At 39.4% G+C, this 18,810-nt stretch overlaps 1 protein-coding gene across 1 annotated transcript in view; it reads right to left on the bottom strand.

Moving 5' to 3' along the window:
* Nucleotides 1-1,099: 1,099 nt before the first annotated feature.
* The window catches only part of BPIFB6 (BPI fold containing family B member 6), a 21,738-nt gene continuing 4,027 nt past the window's right edge, over nt 1,100-18,810 (bottom strand). The window contains exons 6-13 of the mRNA XM_018559287.1: nt 17,241-17,332; nt 11,935-12,096; nt 10,312-10,379; nt 8,605-8,647; nt 7,317-7,380; nt 5,463-5,548; nt 2,216-2,258; nt 1,100-1,203 (exon numbers count right to left, since the gene is read on the bottom strand). Coding sequence (XP_018414789.1) covers nt 1,100-1,203; nt 2,216-2,258; nt 5,463-5,548; nt 7,317-7,380; nt 8,605-8,647; nt 10,312-10,379; nt 11,935-12,096; nt 17,241-17,332 — 662 coding nt within the window. The remainder of the gene's footprint in view (nt 1,204-2,215; nt 2,259-5,462; nt 5,549-7,316; nt 7,381-8,604; nt 8,648-10,311; nt 10,380-11,934; nt 12,097-17,240; nt 17,333-18,810) is intronic.

Raw genomic sequence — 18,810 nt, 5'->3', positions numbered from 1 at the left:
GAAGTTGGGATAGAGTTGAGGAGCGGTTGGGACAGGGCTGCTGTTTATTGTCAGCTTCGAGTTTGCTAATTTCCGAAATGAGCTGGTCTAGAGCCCGTGACCTCTGCCTCTTGAACCTAGAGCCCTGCTGGATCAGTAGACCTCTTATGTACGCCTTATGGGCATTCCACAACGTAAACGGGTCCTTCACCGAAGTTGCATTGAGATCAAAGAACTCCCTTAAGCTAGCAGTAATGGCTTTCACCGTATCAGCCTGCTGTAAAAGGAAAACATTGTTACGCCAAACAAATGAGTTGAAGGTCGGGTTGCTAGATGATATCACCATCGAAACCGGAGCATGATCAGACCAGGTGATATCATGGATAAGAGTTTTTTGTATCCGAGGCAGCAGTGTTCGATCCACCAGGAATAGGTCTAGCCTGGAGTACGAGTTATGTGGAGGGGAGAAGAACGTAAAGTCCCGTTCACTGGCATGCTGGCATCTCCAGACGTCAAACAGGCCATTTTTGTTAATAGTGGGTTGGAGGGACGGTAGTTTCCTTCGTGGCCAGAAAGTGGAGTCCATTGCCCTATCAGGTGTCAGGTTGAAGTCACCACAGACAATCAGCTCCCCCCTTTGGATCTTCCGAGATTTTTTAAGCAGTCTATCGACAAATCGTGTCTGGTGGGAGTTGGGAGCATACAGGTTGACGATGGTATACAACCTGGAGTTGATGGAGCAAACCAGAATGATGAAGCGGCCCATGGGGTCAGTGTGCGCCTCAAGTTGTGAGTAGGACACCGTGTCTCTTATTGCTACAAGTACTCCCTTAGTTTTGGAAGGGGCATTTGCCGCGATGATGGTCGGGAAGCTCCTGTGGGAGCACAAGGGTGGGGCCGAGCTGCAGAAGTGTGACTCCTGAACGCACACCACATCCGCTCGGTGCCTAATGGCTTCCAACCACAGTGAGCGGCGTTTAGCTGGATGGTTCAGGCCTTTGGCGTTAATGGATAAGATGTGGACTGCCATGGGAAGGGCAGGGATAGCTTATGTGGATGTGTCCAGAGTACTCACGGTGCCACGCCAAGGCTACAGGCCGTGGTGGAGAGTTGGTGTCTTCTATGGAAGCGGGGTTCCAGGCGAAATCCATGAAGCGGGTTGGGCGCTCTTGTCGTGGTGTAGGGTGTCTGCTCCCATGGTGTGGTAGAAAAAGAAAGCAAAGACTGGAAAAAAGCGAACATAAAAACGTCAAAACGGAACAAATTTAGGGTCGCAGCGGTCGCACTTGCGACCAGGACCAGGTGTTCCGCCAGTTCGGGGGGGGCGAGAGAGGCGAGGGGCAAGGGGAGGCGCGCCGCTCACAGCTACTCATGCTGCCCGCGGCGGCGCCGCCGCGGTCTTCACCGATGCCGCCCGCAGTGTCTGGTTCCGCCCAGCTGTCATTTGCGTGGAGATCGGTCGGCTTTGGCCGACCTTTCTCCACACTTCGGCTGTCACTTTGGCTCAGTCAAGCCGGAGCAAATGCCTTCGGCTCGGCTGAGTCACTTGGCTGCCTTCGGCTGCTGTACGGGCTATTGTAATTAGCCCGTACAGCAACCCTTCAGTTCGACTGGTGACTGCATTCATTTTCTTTTCAGTTTTGTCCACTTTTTTTCAACTTGTGATCCTCCAAGTAGCGCACTTCATGCCTTTGGGTAACAGCGCTCACTCACTGTTCTGTATTTATAAAAAAAACAGCGTTGTCACCCTAGGCTGTTCTTCTGATTCAGGCTACAAACACCCCTCCCCTTATTTACATTACATAGAGGGTGGAAATATTTTGTAGTTCATGGATGATAACAGGCAAGGCTGATAATATAGATAATAATACGTTTAGGTAAGTTCACAGGAGGTTTCAAGGACATGGGAGTTCTAGAAGAATCAACAAGTGTGTGTTTTTTTTAAAGGAGAATTATGAGGCGAGTAATTTTCACTCAGCCTCATAATCTGAGCCGACCTGTGACAATGAAACTGTCACAGGTCGGCTCAGTAGATCGGGAAGTGAGCGAACACATAGCGTTGCTCGCTCACTTCTCGATCTATCCCTGCAGAGAGCCGTGACTGTCACTCACGGCTCCCTGCAGGGATTCCCCCCCTCCCCTGTCTGATCCTCCAGCGCTGACTGGCGGAACGGATGGGGAGGGGGCGGGTACAGCTGGCTCTGGCTTTAGATAGGCAGAGTCAGCTGTCACTCACGCAGCTGGGTGGCTCCAGACAGCATTGCCGAGATCTGTTCCGGCTGCGGCGTCTCAGTATACCGTTACCCTTAGGAGAACTATGGGGAAAAGCCCTAAACCCATAGTTCTCCTTTAAAGAAAACAAATGCAACCATTTCATGTAAGGACTGGTAATCTTCAATATGTAACACTTTTGTTTTTGTGTTTTGATATACTTTAGGTACTCATTTTTGCACCATTAGAAAACACTATTGCGAAACTATAGTTGCAAAAAAATGGGGATAAATCAGACTTCAGCCATGTGCGTAGATTGGATCACAATGTTATAAACACGTCCTAAAATGTTAAGTGGTTTAGCACGTGTGAACTACAGTGAAAATATTCTATTTTCTTTATATATGTATATACTGTATATATAAAAAAAGAATACATTGATTGATACATTTTTTTATTGCATTTGGTAATTTACAAGGTTGTTACATATAGTCAACCAAGTGCTTTGGTTATAAAGATGTTTTTGCAATGTTGTTGGAAAAAAGGAGCTTAACGAAAAAGACATTGTTCTCTCTAATTTAGACCATCACAATATATGACTGAAACAACAATATCACTTAAGAATTCATAGGCTCATATTCAATGTCATAGAACATAGAAATGATAGAACAGTGCTTGATTTCCTTATTTCAATTCTTTAAATGTTTAATGGTCATAAGTAGTAGTTCAGGCATTGCAAACATTGATTGATAGAAGAAGTACGTCCTGAAAAGGAAACAAAAATAAATAAATCTTTACGTGTAACATGGCTTACCTGTAAATAATGTGGACCTGTGGGTTATCTACAAGAGACCAGAACTACGGTTGCAGGCATGTGATGCAGTGATGTCAAATGGTTCCCTTAATGGCATAAGCATGCTCTCAGTTTAAAGCGGACCTTTACACTCAAATATCAAATTCTACCAATGCATCCCTCTATGTATGATGATTAATAATAACATAGACATGTCAGGTGTAAAATGATGTGACTATGAAATACTTACACTTGCAGAGCATTCACTTCCTGCTTTGAAAGGGCAAATTGACTTCAGTTTGGCAAAGCAATGCACACTGGGATTGCCTTGTCATCAGCAGAGCATTGCTGGGAAATCTCATCTGTAATCTCACGAGATCTCAGGGAAAGGCATTTTCCTCCCCTGAGAGGCTGTTCATGGTCACATATTTTGGGCACATGTCTAGACACATGTGCTAGAAATCCAGGAAGTAAAAGGAGATCTAGTAATCTGCCCTTAGTAAACATGGCCACTGTCAGAAGACTGGGGAAGAAAAGAAAAACAAGGCATGCAAAGAATACAAAGCCGGCAATTATCTAGAAGTATGTGTTTGTAGATTGTCATTACTAAATATTTCCAAAGGTGTGTTTGTTGTTTTTCAAAGGTATGGGTAAAGGTCCACTTTAGGGGTCCCATTAAAGGGTCTCATTAATGCTCGTATTAAAGGGTCCAGCCACCCAAAAGTGGTATTTTAGGTACTGACAGAGCCTGTTTTATTTAAATTAGCCCCTGGAATCTTAGGTGTTTTGGATACTCCAGCAGGCAGATGTCCCTGCCATGGTTCCCAACTCTGTCATGTCCACCTGATGTTTTAGGTGTTCCTGTCCACTCATACATGTATCAGCATATCCTGTTGCATTCCTTATAATATAAAATACAGTAAAAAAAAATCCAGCAGGGAGAATGGGGGCCTAGAAACTGCAGAGATCTCATCAATAGGTTTTCTGAAACATAAGGTGGTTCACCTTTCCAGCATCTGATAAATATTTCTAAAATATTAATATTAGTATTAGACAGATGCATTGATATATATGTATACATTTGCAGTGGCACTTTCATAGTAGTGTGCTGTCAGACCTCGATTTTACCAAAGGTGCAGCGTATGGGACAATTTGTGGAGCAGTGCTTAGGAACCCATAAGACCGCCTAACCAGAATAGCTTATCAGAATATGATATGAACAGAGTACGCTTCATATCAATAGTTAGAACATTATTGGTATTTATACAGAAACCTCTCACTACTGTAGAGCCCCTACTATCCAAGTCTGTGACCTTTATCATGCATCTCAGAGTTTGGAACTATGAAGGTTCAAAGGTTCAAACTCTGTTCAAGTTTGGGTGTCTGAATCAGACTAACGGATGCTTAATAGACATGTGCACTGCCAAAAAATTTGTTTCGTTTCGTTTTAAATTCGGATTTGTGTTATTTCGTTTTTCATGATTCGGGTGTGAAAGTCAATTCGGATTCGGAATTCGGATTCGGACGAAATTCGGTAGCGTTAGTACGAACGTTCGTTTCGTTTTCTGTTCTTATTCGTTTCTTATTCGTTTCGTTCGTTTGCAGCAAAAGTGACATTTGAGGGGGAAAAAATATTTTTCTCCTTCTCTAATGTCACTTTGCTCCAACGAACGAAACGAATAAGAAACGAATAAGAAACGAATAAGAACAGAAAACGAAACGAACGTTCGTACGAACGCTACCGAATTTCGGAAATGGAAATTCGGATTCGTTTGCATTCGTTATGTCTGTAATTCGGAATTCGGATACATCCGAATGTCCGAATTTCCGAAAATTCGTCCGAATTTCGATTCGGAACGAAACGAATCGCACATGTCTAATGCTTAACCATTTGAAGACCATTTGAAGACCAGGGTGTTAAACCCCTTTCCTGGCCAGGCCATTTTTCAGTGTTCAGTGCTGTGGTACTTTGACTGACATTTATTCCATCATGCAATGCTGTACTGAAATCAATTTTATACCATTTTTTGGGCACACATAGAGCTTTCTTTTTGTGGTATTTAATCAGCACTGGGGTTTTTACTATATAACAAAAACAATTAATAAAAAATACTTCCACTGTCCATTAATATGATGAATATATTGGATGGATGTTGTGGATGACATTTGCACATCTTCACTTTATTAACTATGCTAAATGAACCTTCTCGGCAATATTAGTAAATCCACTCCAATCTGTCTACATCCTGTGCTGCATCAGTATTCATTTACAAAGCCTTTAAAATTTAATTGTTTTAGACATACCACCAACCTGGAATGTACTGACTGTTATTTTCATTCCTTGTTGGCATCATTTCACCATGAATTCAACTTTTTGGTAGTGACAAGTGACCAAGTCCTAACCTCATACCACGCTTCTAACAGTCAAGTTCCTTCCACCATAGCTCAAGAACCTCATTCAGGATGAAATATACGTTACCTTAGCTATTTCGATCTCTGCCTTAGAAAAGTCCATATCCAGAAGGTTTGTTATGTCCGGGAGAGGAATTGCTGTTTGTGTCAAACCTGAAAGAAAATACCTAAAATATCAACACAATCATTTTTTCTGCTTGGAGTTTTTCTTACATAAAAAAATGTAGGTTTATCTATAGGATACTTTTTTTGGTTTTGTTTTACATAGAGTAGAGAAATAGTTAAAACCCATCACTTTTTCATTGTCCAAGCTCATTAGAGATATTTCTGTTGGAGGATTTCCTTTTACCCCTTGTTTGGGTGACCAGAATAAAACATCTGTAAAACATCACGTGCTCTCTCGCTGACAAAAAGATTGGTGAATCTCAGCAAGTACCCAAACAGCAGTAAAAACTTGACACGACCAGTGACACTGCACAAGGAGAAAGAGTAGCAGCGACCAGTCTTTATTACCAGAAGCTCCTGGAGAGAGCTAAAGTTTCACACTGAATTACTGCACAGATCTTAAAGATCTTTACATTCTTCTTGTATTTAGATGATATTTGCATATCCTGGAGATCAGGATCTGCTATGTAATGTATAATGGGTTAGTATGCAAGTTAGTACTCTTGTTACATTATGCCTGTATAGGGTAGTATTTATTATGACCAATAAAAAAAATGAAATGAATTTTCTGTACAATTTTTATTTTTGAAGCAGCAACAATTTACAGAGCTTTAAATACTGCACAGATACACAAACCCCTGTCCTCAAGGATCTTAACATGTTAAATTAATCTATTAATCAATTTTTTTGGATATGAATGATTTTGGATTTTTCAATTCCCTTAAGACATTACAGCAGAGATCATCTGAATTTACTGCATCCACATGGGCAGATTTACTAAAGGAGTTGAGATTCTTCACACACTAAGGGTTTATTACTGTTTATTAATGCTTTCACACAAGATTTACGCATTTTCCTATTTAGATTCAGTGGTAAAAGGTGTGAATCCTGGGTTTAAGCTGCACGAATCTTGTGTAAAAAAAACCCCTAAGAGTGGCTGATTTACTAGAGCATTAGAGAATGGTCCTTTTGCAATAGGAATTTCCACTTTGCAAGGGAATTTTCACTTTGCATAGCGAATCTGGTGAAAATTCACTTTGCAAAGTATACCCAATCACGTTCAAGAGGGAAAAAAAGTTGGATTTTTGCTTGCATATCATTGGATGATAGACGTCAGCACAGCTTCCAATTATTCACTAATGTAAGGGAAATCTTGCTGGCAAAATCAAAATTCACTCTGCAAAATAAACATGCTTTACTCTTTTAGTAAATCAGCCACAATAAATTGTGTGAATATTCTCTTCATGTGTAGATAAAATAAATAGGATTTGGTTTATTTTATCAAGTGAGAAGTATTGGGAAAGTAAAATGTATTCTTCCTAAAACTTAGAGCTGGTGTGTGACACTGCAGGTGTCACATGTCGGCTCTTAAGATCACAAACCGCTGATCAATCAGGTCACGGTCTTCTCCCTGACTGTCAGTTAGGAATTCCCTAACTGAGGCGGGCACAGCTGGTTCTGGCTCTAGAGAGACAAAATTGTCAAGATCCTCCCTAGCTACAGCGCATCTCTGAAAGCCATTTCACAAAATATTTTATCAAATAAGTGTCTAGAGTCATTAATATTATTATCATTATTCTGGATCTATATAGCACCAACAGTTTGCGCAGCGCTTTACAATATAAGGAAGACATTACTGTTACAATACAAATCAAGACAAGATGGTATGGAGTGCCCTGCCCGTGAGAGCTTAAAAGTATATCTAAAAATAATAAATTGTGGCCCAAGTTCTACAGCTATTGAAAGGGCAGCATACCATTTATTACGGGACTGTAGACTTCTTTAATGAGGGAGCTGATAAAGTCACTCAGGTCTTGAACCTAAATAAAATACAAATATATATTTTATAACAAGGTAATGATTTCCTTCATTTATTATAATCGTGCACAGTAAAAACATTGTAGCTGGGAAAAGTACCCTTTACACCAGGGGTGGGAAAATCGTTTGGTCTGGCCCTCCGAGTCGGCTCCCCTAGTGTGATGCTGTTGACTATAAGGGGTGATACCCCCCTCCCAACCTGCGGCGTCCAACACATTTCGACCTGCCCCTCCCCTCCTGTCCGTCCTAAGGAGCACCTGAGCTGCTCAGCCTGCACTGGCAGACTGTACCTGCTGGCCGAGACTCAGAGAGAGAGCCCTGAATTTTGTTATGCTCTGTGGAGGAGTGCCTGTGGAGGTGAGTTTGTAAGAAAGTTTTAACTGTTTGTTATCTTGCTCTCAGCACACTGGCAGTGTTACACTTCCTTCTGGTCCTTAGCTTTAGCTAATGTGTGGGGGGGGTATGTTTGTGTGTATCCTGGGGGGTGTATTGCTCGGGAAGGGGTGTGTGTATCCTGGGGGGCATTGCGGCAGTTCCAGTCTTCACATTAGGGTGAGTTAATTAAATGTTTGACCAAATATAGCAGGCTATTTTTTAAGTTGTTCATTTTGTATGGCCCACAAATGACGTTATAAATATCCAAATGCCCCTTGGCAGAAAAAAAGGTTCCCCATCCCTGATTTACACACTAAAATGTTCCAGGGGAATGCAGAGCAGGTCAAATCTAGTGAGAAGACAATCCAGTCCATTACAAGGGCGTCTTATTAGAAGATTTTGGCTGCTGTGGGCTACTCTAGATGCTATAGGTAGAAGACAAGAGTAAGGTAAGCAAAACCCTAAAAGCCCTTTTTTTTACAGGTACATTTTACACCTACTATTACTAGGTGATTTCTGAAAGGAGAGGAGGCCTCGGCAACATAAGCAAACTTTCCATTTTACTGCGCGTAAATCATATGTACATAAACTGCATATAAATTTGCCAAGTCCACAAATCCCTAACCCGTAGGATTCACCTAGGGTAATGGCAACCCTGAACTTCTTCCCTAGGGGTGGCATATAATATTAACCTGAAGAGCAGAGAAGAGGCAAAGTACTGGGATGGAACCTGTAGAATCCATGAGTTCTGAAAACTGTATTAACCTTTTTATGCTATGATAACATTTAACATACCAGGGACAAATCTTTATAAACAATTTGGCTAATATTGCTCTTTTATAGCTATATACCTCAAAATCTCCAACAGATGAAGTCATCACAGACAGGAACATCCTTAAAATTTCAAAATAGCACTGTTACAAGAGTTAACAGTTAAAAGAAAGCATAGTAACTGAAAATATATTAACCATTTTAGCTCTTCATTGGTATATCCCTTATGTGCCAGAGCAGGTTTTATATTTCTGCTATGGGTCTATTGATTTGGCAATAGTTTAATGCAACTGAAGTCAAAAATATGAAGAGGGATTAGAACACCTGTCAGATTTTTATTGTAGTCTGTGTCCCTATTGGGGAGATTCACCCTCTCAATTTGTCCTGGTGACTGTTATCACTGAAAGTGAAAGAAAATCTAAAATTTTAGGTTGTAATCAGAACAGTAATAAATAGACAATGGGGACGCTAGTTCTGATTAACCTCCAGACCACCAGCGATTTTCCTCACTTTGGAGAGATTTCTTCTCACTTCCTATTGTGACTATCAGACAGGAAGCAAAGGGAGATCTCCCCAAAGGAACACAGAAGACACAATAAAGCTGACAGAGGTTATAACTCTTCCTTACTCTATCCAAAACAAAACAAAAATGTTTTGGCTTCAGTTCTACTTTAATTAATACATATAATGGGCTTTTTTTTTTGGAGTGGGGGACAAGGTTTACATTTAGTGATATTGTCTTGCAATCATTCTTTTATATTCTATGCAATCTATATAAAAATGCCTAAAGCAAACTAAAAAAGTGCCTTGCTCTACTTTGACCAGCGTTAGTTTTTAAGCAACTAGTGATACTGTGTATGAAAAGTATACATTTTATTCTATGATTTGTCCCATTTATAATGTAATTTACATTTATGATTCTGGTTTATTGCAGAGCCAAGTTATTTACAAATACATGTTTTTTAAATTCTGCATATTTTTTTACATGCAACTCTAAAACATTAATAAACAAAATGAATTAAAATAAAAAAAAGTTTAAATATTATTTCCTTAAAAATAGAAACAATAAAAAAGATGAGGGGAAAAGGGACTTAATTAAGGGGTAACTAAGATCTACTGAGGGGTTTAATATGAACTGTTTTTATATTTAAAAAAAAATTAAATACCAATGTTTTTATATGGTATTTATGAATGAAGTTGCGGAACACTTTTTTTTAGCACTTTTCAGGAGCTGTGATGAAGGGCAAAAGTCAAATGACAGCTGGAATTTGCTGGAAAGAGAGGCAAGGAACAGCAATATGGCACAGGGAATTTAGGGTTTCTCGCAATTCTATTATCAAAACACAAGCCAAACATGCAAACATCACCCAGTGGCAAACCAAAAGGCCAGAAGTGTCCTCTAATTAGGTAGCTCAAGGCAGTTGACTCAAGTGGCATCTCTTTGGGTCATTGCATCCTAGGTTATTAAGAGCCAGGTGGGGAGATGTGTAAGGGCCATACAGGTTTCTCCACCAAGAAGTTAGCAACCTTGGACACTCTTGCTGGCATCCCGCTGTGCTCCTGGCAACTGGTAAAATCACTGGTTGCCACTTCCCCTTCTCCCCCTGCTGCCTTTGAAACAGAATAATGGGATGTAACTGAGTTGCTTGTCTGGTTTTGCCAATGTTTAATTTTACATTTGAAAATGCAATAAAAATGATCTGATTTAAAAGAAAAACTCTAATAACTAAAATATTTTTTGAAGGTCCCACCTAGTCTGGTAAATTAATAACTAAACTGGATCTTACTTGTCAAAGGAGAACATTGAATGTAAGCTGTTTTCCTTGATAGATGACTGGATTTTAAAATTCATATGCTGAAAAAAGAGTAAAGAGAAAAAAATATGAAACTCTAACATGTGATCACATTTGCAAATTGTAATTAAGAAGTAAGCAGTGGCTTTGTAATGACTGTTTATGCAATGTAATCACACTGTATTACCATGCCACCATCCTCAGACCAGACTCATGGACCACATGAGACTGAGGAACCTTGTAAGCTTTAGTAACACAGTGCAAGAAGAAATGTTGTAAGTTGACAGTGCAGCACTCATATAGACAAAACTGAATCCATCATGTACTGGTTTAACTCCTGTAAAGTGAACTGTGACTGCCTGATGTGGGTCACTGCCCTTTGCTACATGCCCGGTTTATTCAAGAAGCTGGTGTCAATCACAATGTTTGTGTGACATCAATAAATAAAGATATTATAATGCAAATTATTATTATTATACAGGATTTATATAGTGCGAACAGTTTGCTCAGCGCGTTACAATATAAGGAAGACATTACAATACAATTCAAGACACGATGATAATGAGGGCCCTGCCCGTGAGGGCTTACAATCTGAAAGGGATTCCAGTAGCCACTGAGTTCCGAGCCACTTCAACTCAATTACAGCATTTTTTTGCACTTGATAAGAAATGCCATTGAAACCAAAATTCCCCTCTCCAGTGACATTGCCACAAATGTTGCTGCAAAGAGTTGGTAATAGTCTTGACTGCATCTGTTTACATATACAAAATAATTGATATCCCTAGATTGGAAAGTCATGACACCACATCCTGGATGTTAGAAAATACAAAACCGAACAAGAAAATTTGGGACTTTTGAATGTTTTATATTACATTATAAATACAAATTGATTTTTTACGTATTCATTATTTTAGTCTTGATACAGTATATTTAATTGACACCTCGGAAGTCCCATAGTTTTTTGTTCACTTTTATACCATCTGTTTACATGGATAATTTGTGCAACTTTAAATTCCAAGTCCAGCTAAAACTTTTTTAGTTTTAGATAGAGTAAGGAAACTTTAGAATCATTGTTGGTATTACTGCTTTTCCTGCAGCTTTGTAAGCGAGTAAGTGAAGATAAATCTAACAGAGCCCTGAATAGCAGTACAAACCCAAGTAGAAGCTCTAATCCTTCTCCATTCTATCCAAAACATGGCTAACAAGAGGTTACAAGGTGTTTCCTCTTCATCCTTCTCTTTTGCTTTAAAAGTTTTTGGAACATTTAGTTGAAGATCCTTTCTAATCTCTTTTAATCTAATTTAAGGTGTCCACAAAGAATAACATTGCAGCTACTGGATCTCGCAAGACCTCCTAGCTGTCCACATTGCATGAACATGCATTCTTTTCCTCTGGGGAGGTCAAATGCTGTGGATGCCAGCCACTTATCGGAAACTTAAAATCCATCCCAGTCCAACTACTTTCTTCCCACAAACCGTGGGCTGGGACAGCTTGGGTACAGCTTACAAACACATTAATGTTCCCCAATCCATCTGAACAGTCCAATTGAGTTCTCTGATGTCTGTAAACACTTTTAGAGGCATAACTTAGCATTTTAAATCAGAATAGACCACTTACCAGATCAATTACAAACAGGACTGAAGGCTCAGATTCTGAGCTGGATGCCATTACTTCCATGGTGGAGTAGAGATGAAGCAGTGCTTTAGAAGTACTTATGGTAACTAAAGGTTGTTTATTCACATAAATATGTATCTTGTAATCTTGAAGTCCTGGTGAAAGCTGCAAGTGATAAGACATATAGAAATAAGTGTTATACATATGTTTAATACTGTGGATTCCAAGGGGATATTTATCTGACTTTTGCAGAACCTTTGAACGCTAGTATTGTGCAAAGGCAAAAAAGAATGTTCACTGCATGTTCATTGATCAAAAAATATTTTGTATCAGAATCAATCAAACCATCATCAAATGCCCGAAAAACTACAGTTCTACTTTTTTCTTGGACAAATACAGTGAGATTAATCTCAACTGGTTGATATGTATTGAGATCTGATAATCACAAAATTACATTGCAAAATCTAATTAGCATAATATGATGTGCCCATAATAACAATGGAACTGCCCTTGTCCACTGTTTTAATTACAATATTTCTCTAATGTCAGGTTTTGGGGTATTTGTTTTATCTTACAACATTCAGACAGAAAAGTTGTTACATCGGTCTCTAATTTTTTAATGTACATGTGTACTGCCAGTAAGGATGTAGGTGGAGCGACTGAACTTTTGGAACATAGATTAAGATTATGAACCGATAATGGACAAAGGAGGCAAATTTGAGGTAAGTGTAGGTCTACCTATACACATCTATAACAGAGCTTTCAATCTAAACTGCCTATAGAATCTATTTAAGTCTTGTTCTAATATAAAAGGATCCATCTTAGCATTAGGACAAACATGCTTGAAGTATATGTAAAGGCAAAAACATTTTTGGGGGATAGAGTGGGGAATGAGTAGATCCTCTGTGAACCTTTTACTGCCATGTCCCAAATGTGTGGAACTTCTCTTTTTGTTCTGGGGAGCATTGTTACTGACACAGAAAATCCAAACTGTATTCAGCAAAACAAGAGCTGAGGGGAAATCATCTAACTGTGGCACATTTCCTGGAGACAACTGCCTATATGTGAACTGTGAATCGATGTGTCACACTCCATTTAATAGTCCAGCTACATTTTTATTAAATATAGGTTTGAGGGGACAGTATAGAAATAGCCAATGAATTTTGGGTACTAATACAAATACAAATACCTCCTTCATCAGGTCTTACTAGGGAGAACATGTATTAGGACTGTGATGGCTTGAAATCAAATACCATTTTCTGCAGTGTGTGAGAATGTATAGAGCTCTTCAGGAGCTAATTTGGCAGCCTAATCAGTAGGCTCTGATGAAGGGGGTGTTTGTATGAGCCTCCAAAATGCTTTGTCTATTTCTATACTGTCCCTTTAACCCTACATTGAATACAAATGTATCTGGAGTGTGGCATTTAAATTTATCATCCTGCAATTTGACACCACAAACCAAGGAGACAGTGGGGGTGATTTACTAACCTAAACACACGCACACACCAGGTGCGTGTGATTTTCACACAGCAAAACGTATTTATCAACCAAAAAGTCTCTAAAAGCATATTTCTACTAATGCCATATATGGAAAAATCATGCACATGATGCATATATAATGCTGCTTCACAGTTTAGACAAAAATGGTTAGCTCATGCATTTACATTCCTGCATTCATCAACGCAAGCAACATAACATAGAGCTAATTTACACAACATCACCTTGGAATTCATGCTTGGCTTTGCACAACACACCTGCTGGGTGTGTACATACTACAAAGGTGTTTAGATTCCACCCATAGATCATGCTGGGAGGGAATACACTACAGAGGTGTATACATGTTCGTGGTGTGTTTATAAGGTTAGTAAATCAACCCCAGTGTATTTCCTCTGGAATGTAGAAGCTGCCAGTCTGGTAGTCAGATCACCTATACCGACTTTCACATCCTTACTGACCAGCCACACCAATAGGACAAACCAGGTCTAGCGCTTTTATTCGACTACTGTCTGTTTAAGATTGGAATTATCATCATTTTGGACATATTTCTTCTTGTTTCCTATTGAATTTCCTTTCACTTCCAGAACAGGAAGTGAAAGGAAATCTCCCCAGTGGGACAGAGATATCAAAAACAACCTAACCTGATAGGGGTTTTACCCCTAATACTCTATACAAAAAAAAGTGAATATTCTCTTTTTGCTTATTATTGTGACAGCAATGGGTTAATCATCAAGCATCAGTGCTATTATGTGGAAGGAAGGGAAATATGGTAAATGAGGGGAAAGGATTTGGAAAATAAAAACAATGCACACACATACTCGAAGTGCACTAACCTCAGGAATGATGTCACTAAATACAGAAGTAGAAATTGCTCCGGCATTTGTAATCTAAGAAATAAGAAATGATTCCTAAACTCATGGCATAAAATGCAATTTTTAATTAAGAATAAACAAAACAAAAATGTGCTAAAAACCAGAATTAATTAGATGTATTATCTACATTTTGTATATATTTAAACTTCTATTTGATAAATGGAGATATAGCAGGTAATGCCAAGGCCTAAACAAGTGCTTACCACAGCCTAGTGAGAAACAATTTCTGTCTAAGGTGATGAAGAGTTTAGAGAACCTATTAAAATGACACTAAACTCCTCAGGAGTTAAATCTTAAAAATATATTCAAGTAACCTAACTATTAATGAAAATGTATCTTATTTGTGTATCACTCAGCTGTAGATCATCAGATCATCTCTGAATTGCTGCTGACACTGTCCTTCCTTCGGGAGGGTAGCTACTTTTATTCCCCATGGTCCCTGTGTGTCATAAAGTAGCCACCGCTCCAAGCTCACTCCTATGATGGACTAGAATCTCACATTTAGTTTATTAATTTGTATTGAGATTATAGTCCATCACAGGAGGGAGCTTGGAGTGGTGGCTACTTTACAACACACAAAGGCATATATGTTCTTTGAAATGTAATACAAATCAATTAAATAATTTTTAAATGGAGATATAGCAGATATGACTCTTAGTATTTTCAACTGATGTTTTCAATTAACTGCAAAATGCGATTTGATCATTTTTTCAATGATGAATGGTTTCTTTGGGATTGCTCGTACTTAGATTATTCACAAATTGGTAAGTGTATGGCCACCAATAATGCCACTAGATGTGCTGCTATGTATCAAGCATATGGACTGCATTATAAACAAGACATTACCATTCACTAGAGATGCTGAGGCTGGGGGAACTTTCATAACTGCTTTCCTCATGTCCTCAGAGAGAAGCCTTGACTCATATGTCAACAATAAAATATTGTAACTTATTATTATTGGTTCCTTGTGTAGCCCCTTTCACCCTAAGTTGAGTGGCTCTTCTATTGATTGCACCTACCTGTAGTGTGGGTGTGACCCTGCCATAGAGTGGGGCTGCCAATAGGAGAATATTAGGAGTGTCTTTGCCTCACCAGCCAATCACTAGGAGTTTCATGGCCAGTGGTGCATGCTGGGGATGTGCATTATTACTCAGGGATTGCCATGTGCTCAGGGCAGTCTGTTCAAGGTTGGAGAAGCTGACAAGGCCTCACGCTTGGAGGGGGTCACATGTGGACCCTCTTTCCCAATTATGCTGTTCTACAATAAAGCATTTAAAAAGGCACTTAAAGTGACTGGCAGCCAATTTACTGTTCACATCCCACAACCCGGCTAAGGATCCACCCCTGAGAGTGAAATATCAGCCCTCCCTACCTTTGCCTTTGGGGGTCCACTGAAGGCCTCCGGGGGTCAGGGAGGTGCTACACGTGTTTTTGTAATTTAAAAAAACAGAAATCTGCATTGCCTGTGTATTTGAGTAACAGATCCTTAGGGGTGTATTTATAAACTGTTTGCAGAGCCATTCGTGCTGTGAAACTCTGACTTTTTGCACGGTATTATGGTCTCTAGGTGGATCTGAGGAGCATACAGAATTTCTATGCTTCTCTGCAACATCTAGTGGCCCTAATGCCCTATGAATATAAAAATCAGATTTTCACAGAGCTAACGGCTCTGTGAATGTTTTATAAATATACACCTCTTAGTAAAATAAAATACCTATGTTATACTTTTCATTTATCAATTACTAATATGTTTCTTACTTCATCTTCAGTTGTATTAAAGTTAAATATTCCTTCTTGCTGAAGAAGAGTGAAAAAATATCCAAGAAAGCTGGCTTTCAAAACAAGCGTTGTGGTTTGGGGATTCGATGGTAGAATGAAGGGATCAATGGTGTTTTCTGGAGGATCGACAACATCTTCTCCTTTAAGTAATGTAACCTTTATAGAAAAAAAAGTATAGTGTTTATTAAAAAACCGACTAAGAGGACCTAGTCTAGACAACAATAGAAACATAAAAGCAGTTGTATTTGCCTGCCACCTGAAACCTTAGTGAACTTACAATGACGATCTTTCGGTAAAGTGCTTGCTGTTTTATATTTTCATGATTGTTTTACGAAAAAGCTTCAAAAAGCTTTATTGAAGCCTTTTTCTTTAGTTTCAGGTTGGGGGGAGGTTAATTATAGGCCCTAATGGGAGTATTGTCTATCACTTTAAATAAGAAGACATCAGTTTTTCAAAAGCTTCAAGTAGTGCTGAAACCTAATAAAGCCAGCTAGCAGCTTCTTTAAAGTGGTAGATAGCTCTTCTATTAAGACTTATGCTTAACCTCTACAAAATAGAGCAAAAGGATGCTTCAAAGGCTTCAACAAATCTGCATGAAGCTTGCTGAAAGCCCTACAATTGCTTTGTAGAAGTCTGCTGTTTACACCACTCTTATACAAGCTGAAGCCCATGTAAACAAGACCTTATAGGGATTTATTGAAAAAAAAAAAAAAATGCTTAAAAATAAAACTAGCAAAATTGTTGAATTCATCATTCAAAATTGTTGAAGCCATTCAAGAGTACTTGATATCACCTTACAGGGTAACTCCTTTCCCTTGCAGGGTCCTGTGGAGTCCCCCTTGTGTGTGCTAGTAAGCTGTGTGTGTCTCCACAGACACATAGGCACAACAAGCCAAACTACTCGCCTCCCATCTGCTCCCTTCTGCTTCCTCCCTTCTTCCTTCTCTAGGCTAGTAGATGGATAGCAGCTATAGACTACTCGATCCTTTCGATCTTGTACTCAACAGGAAGTTCATGAAAAGTGAGCTGAGAGAGTTTGAGCTGTTTGGAAACATGATGACCATAAGTGATTGGGCAAAAATGTAATGTTTGTTTGATCTGGATTGATTATGTAAAAACATTTGAGAGTTTAATACTACTTTGAATATTGGCTAGGCTTACGTTTGATTCCATCTCGACGTGATCTCCAGTCACTGTAGGTACTGGAGATAATACATAGTGAAGGGTTCCAGAATTTCCAACAGGCAAACCAACTGGATAGAAAAACAGTGTTAGTTCATTATACGTTTTAATCATCACTACAAATATTGTATACCTCACTGGCATGAAGCAGCAATATTTAACAAGCTCTTCAGGAGTACAGGACAAGACTCTTATAGGACAAACCCCTCAGTGATTGGCTAAGGCTGATAACTATTCTTCATACATGTTTGTTTCTCAGACCAACAACTAGAGACAACTCAACAGCAGCAAATTATGCCTGGGAGAAACTCTGTATACACAGAACCCCTCCCCCCTCCCCCCCCCCCCCCCCCCCCAAAAAAAAAACACACACAAAAAGGTCCCTAGAGATGAAAAACATATCTAATAGCACAGTGCAAAGGTAAGGAAGGATGAAAATGATCCTCTTGCCCTTTAATTTGTTATAATTGTTTGGATCTGGTCCATTCCTATTGTCTTCTGAGTAAGAGCTCATACGCCAGACTAATTTATGGGAATAAATTAGTGTGGAAAGAGAATTCTTGGTTCTGCCAGGAATATTATGAGACATGGCTCTGTGACCTTGTATGGAATTTCTTGCTGAATATAAGGACAGATGAGTATAGAACTGGGAAGGAAGACTGGGGGCATAACCATATAATCTGAAATCAATGTAGTTTTGCCCAGTAATGTCAAAAGAATTATTCAAATTGGAAAAGGGCAAGGCTTGATCTTTATTGAGGTAGTGCATTTAACTTAAAGCAACCACCATTAAAACAGAAATCAGTGCCAGTCATTCTCTGTACAATTTTCACCATAAACTTCTTGCTGTTACCATCGTGTTTAACAGGCATTCAGTTACATCGGAAAACCAACTTTAGAGTCCAAACATTAAACAACCAACCAAATGCCGGCAAGATTGCCAATTAAGCTATTACAACCAACTGACTTTGGAGAGGGAAAGCAGGGATCTTATTGCTGCAATCCATAAAGCTGAACTCCAGAAACGATCTTTAATGGAAACTTACATTGGTTCAGCTTGGCTCAATGTAAGTATCCATATCTGATCTCTAGAGGGCTGTTGGGGATGCTAAAATCACTGTAGTAGTCTGTGCTACACAGGGCCATGTCTATAATGAGGCAGCTGAGACAGTTGCCTCTGGCGACATCTCATTGGGGGGCAGCAGGTTTGGGAGGGGGTGTATCTCAAAATGTGTCATATGGTATCTGGATATAGCCAATTTGATTCATCTATTTGTAATATTACAGCCCACTGGAATCCCCTCCTGATGAAACCATCTTGGCGAAGCGCATTGAGGAAGTTCCATAGTGTTGACTATATCACTGTATTTGGGTCATGAGAACAGTATGACCATTATATTGCTGTGAATTTATCAAATGATGGATTCCATATAGACTTGATGGGCCTAACTTAATTCATGTTAATAAAGCTTTGTTATTTTCATTATAGGCCTCTTTAGTTGCCTTAACCACCCCCCCCCCCCCCCCCCCTTTTTTTTTTTCCCCGTCT

Source organism: Nanorana parkeri, unplaced genomic scaffold (genome assembly GCF_000935625.1).
Source record: "Nanorana parkeri isolate BGI_ZX_2015 unplaced genomic scaffold, ASM93562v1 scaffold387, whole genome shotgun sequence".
Lineage (NCBI taxonomy): Eukaryota > Metazoa > Chordata > Amphibia > Anura > Dicroglossidae > Nanorana > Nanorana parkeri.
The sequence above is the reverse complement of the archived record's forward strand: the minus strand, read 5'-3'. Positions and strand labels throughout refer to the sequence as shown.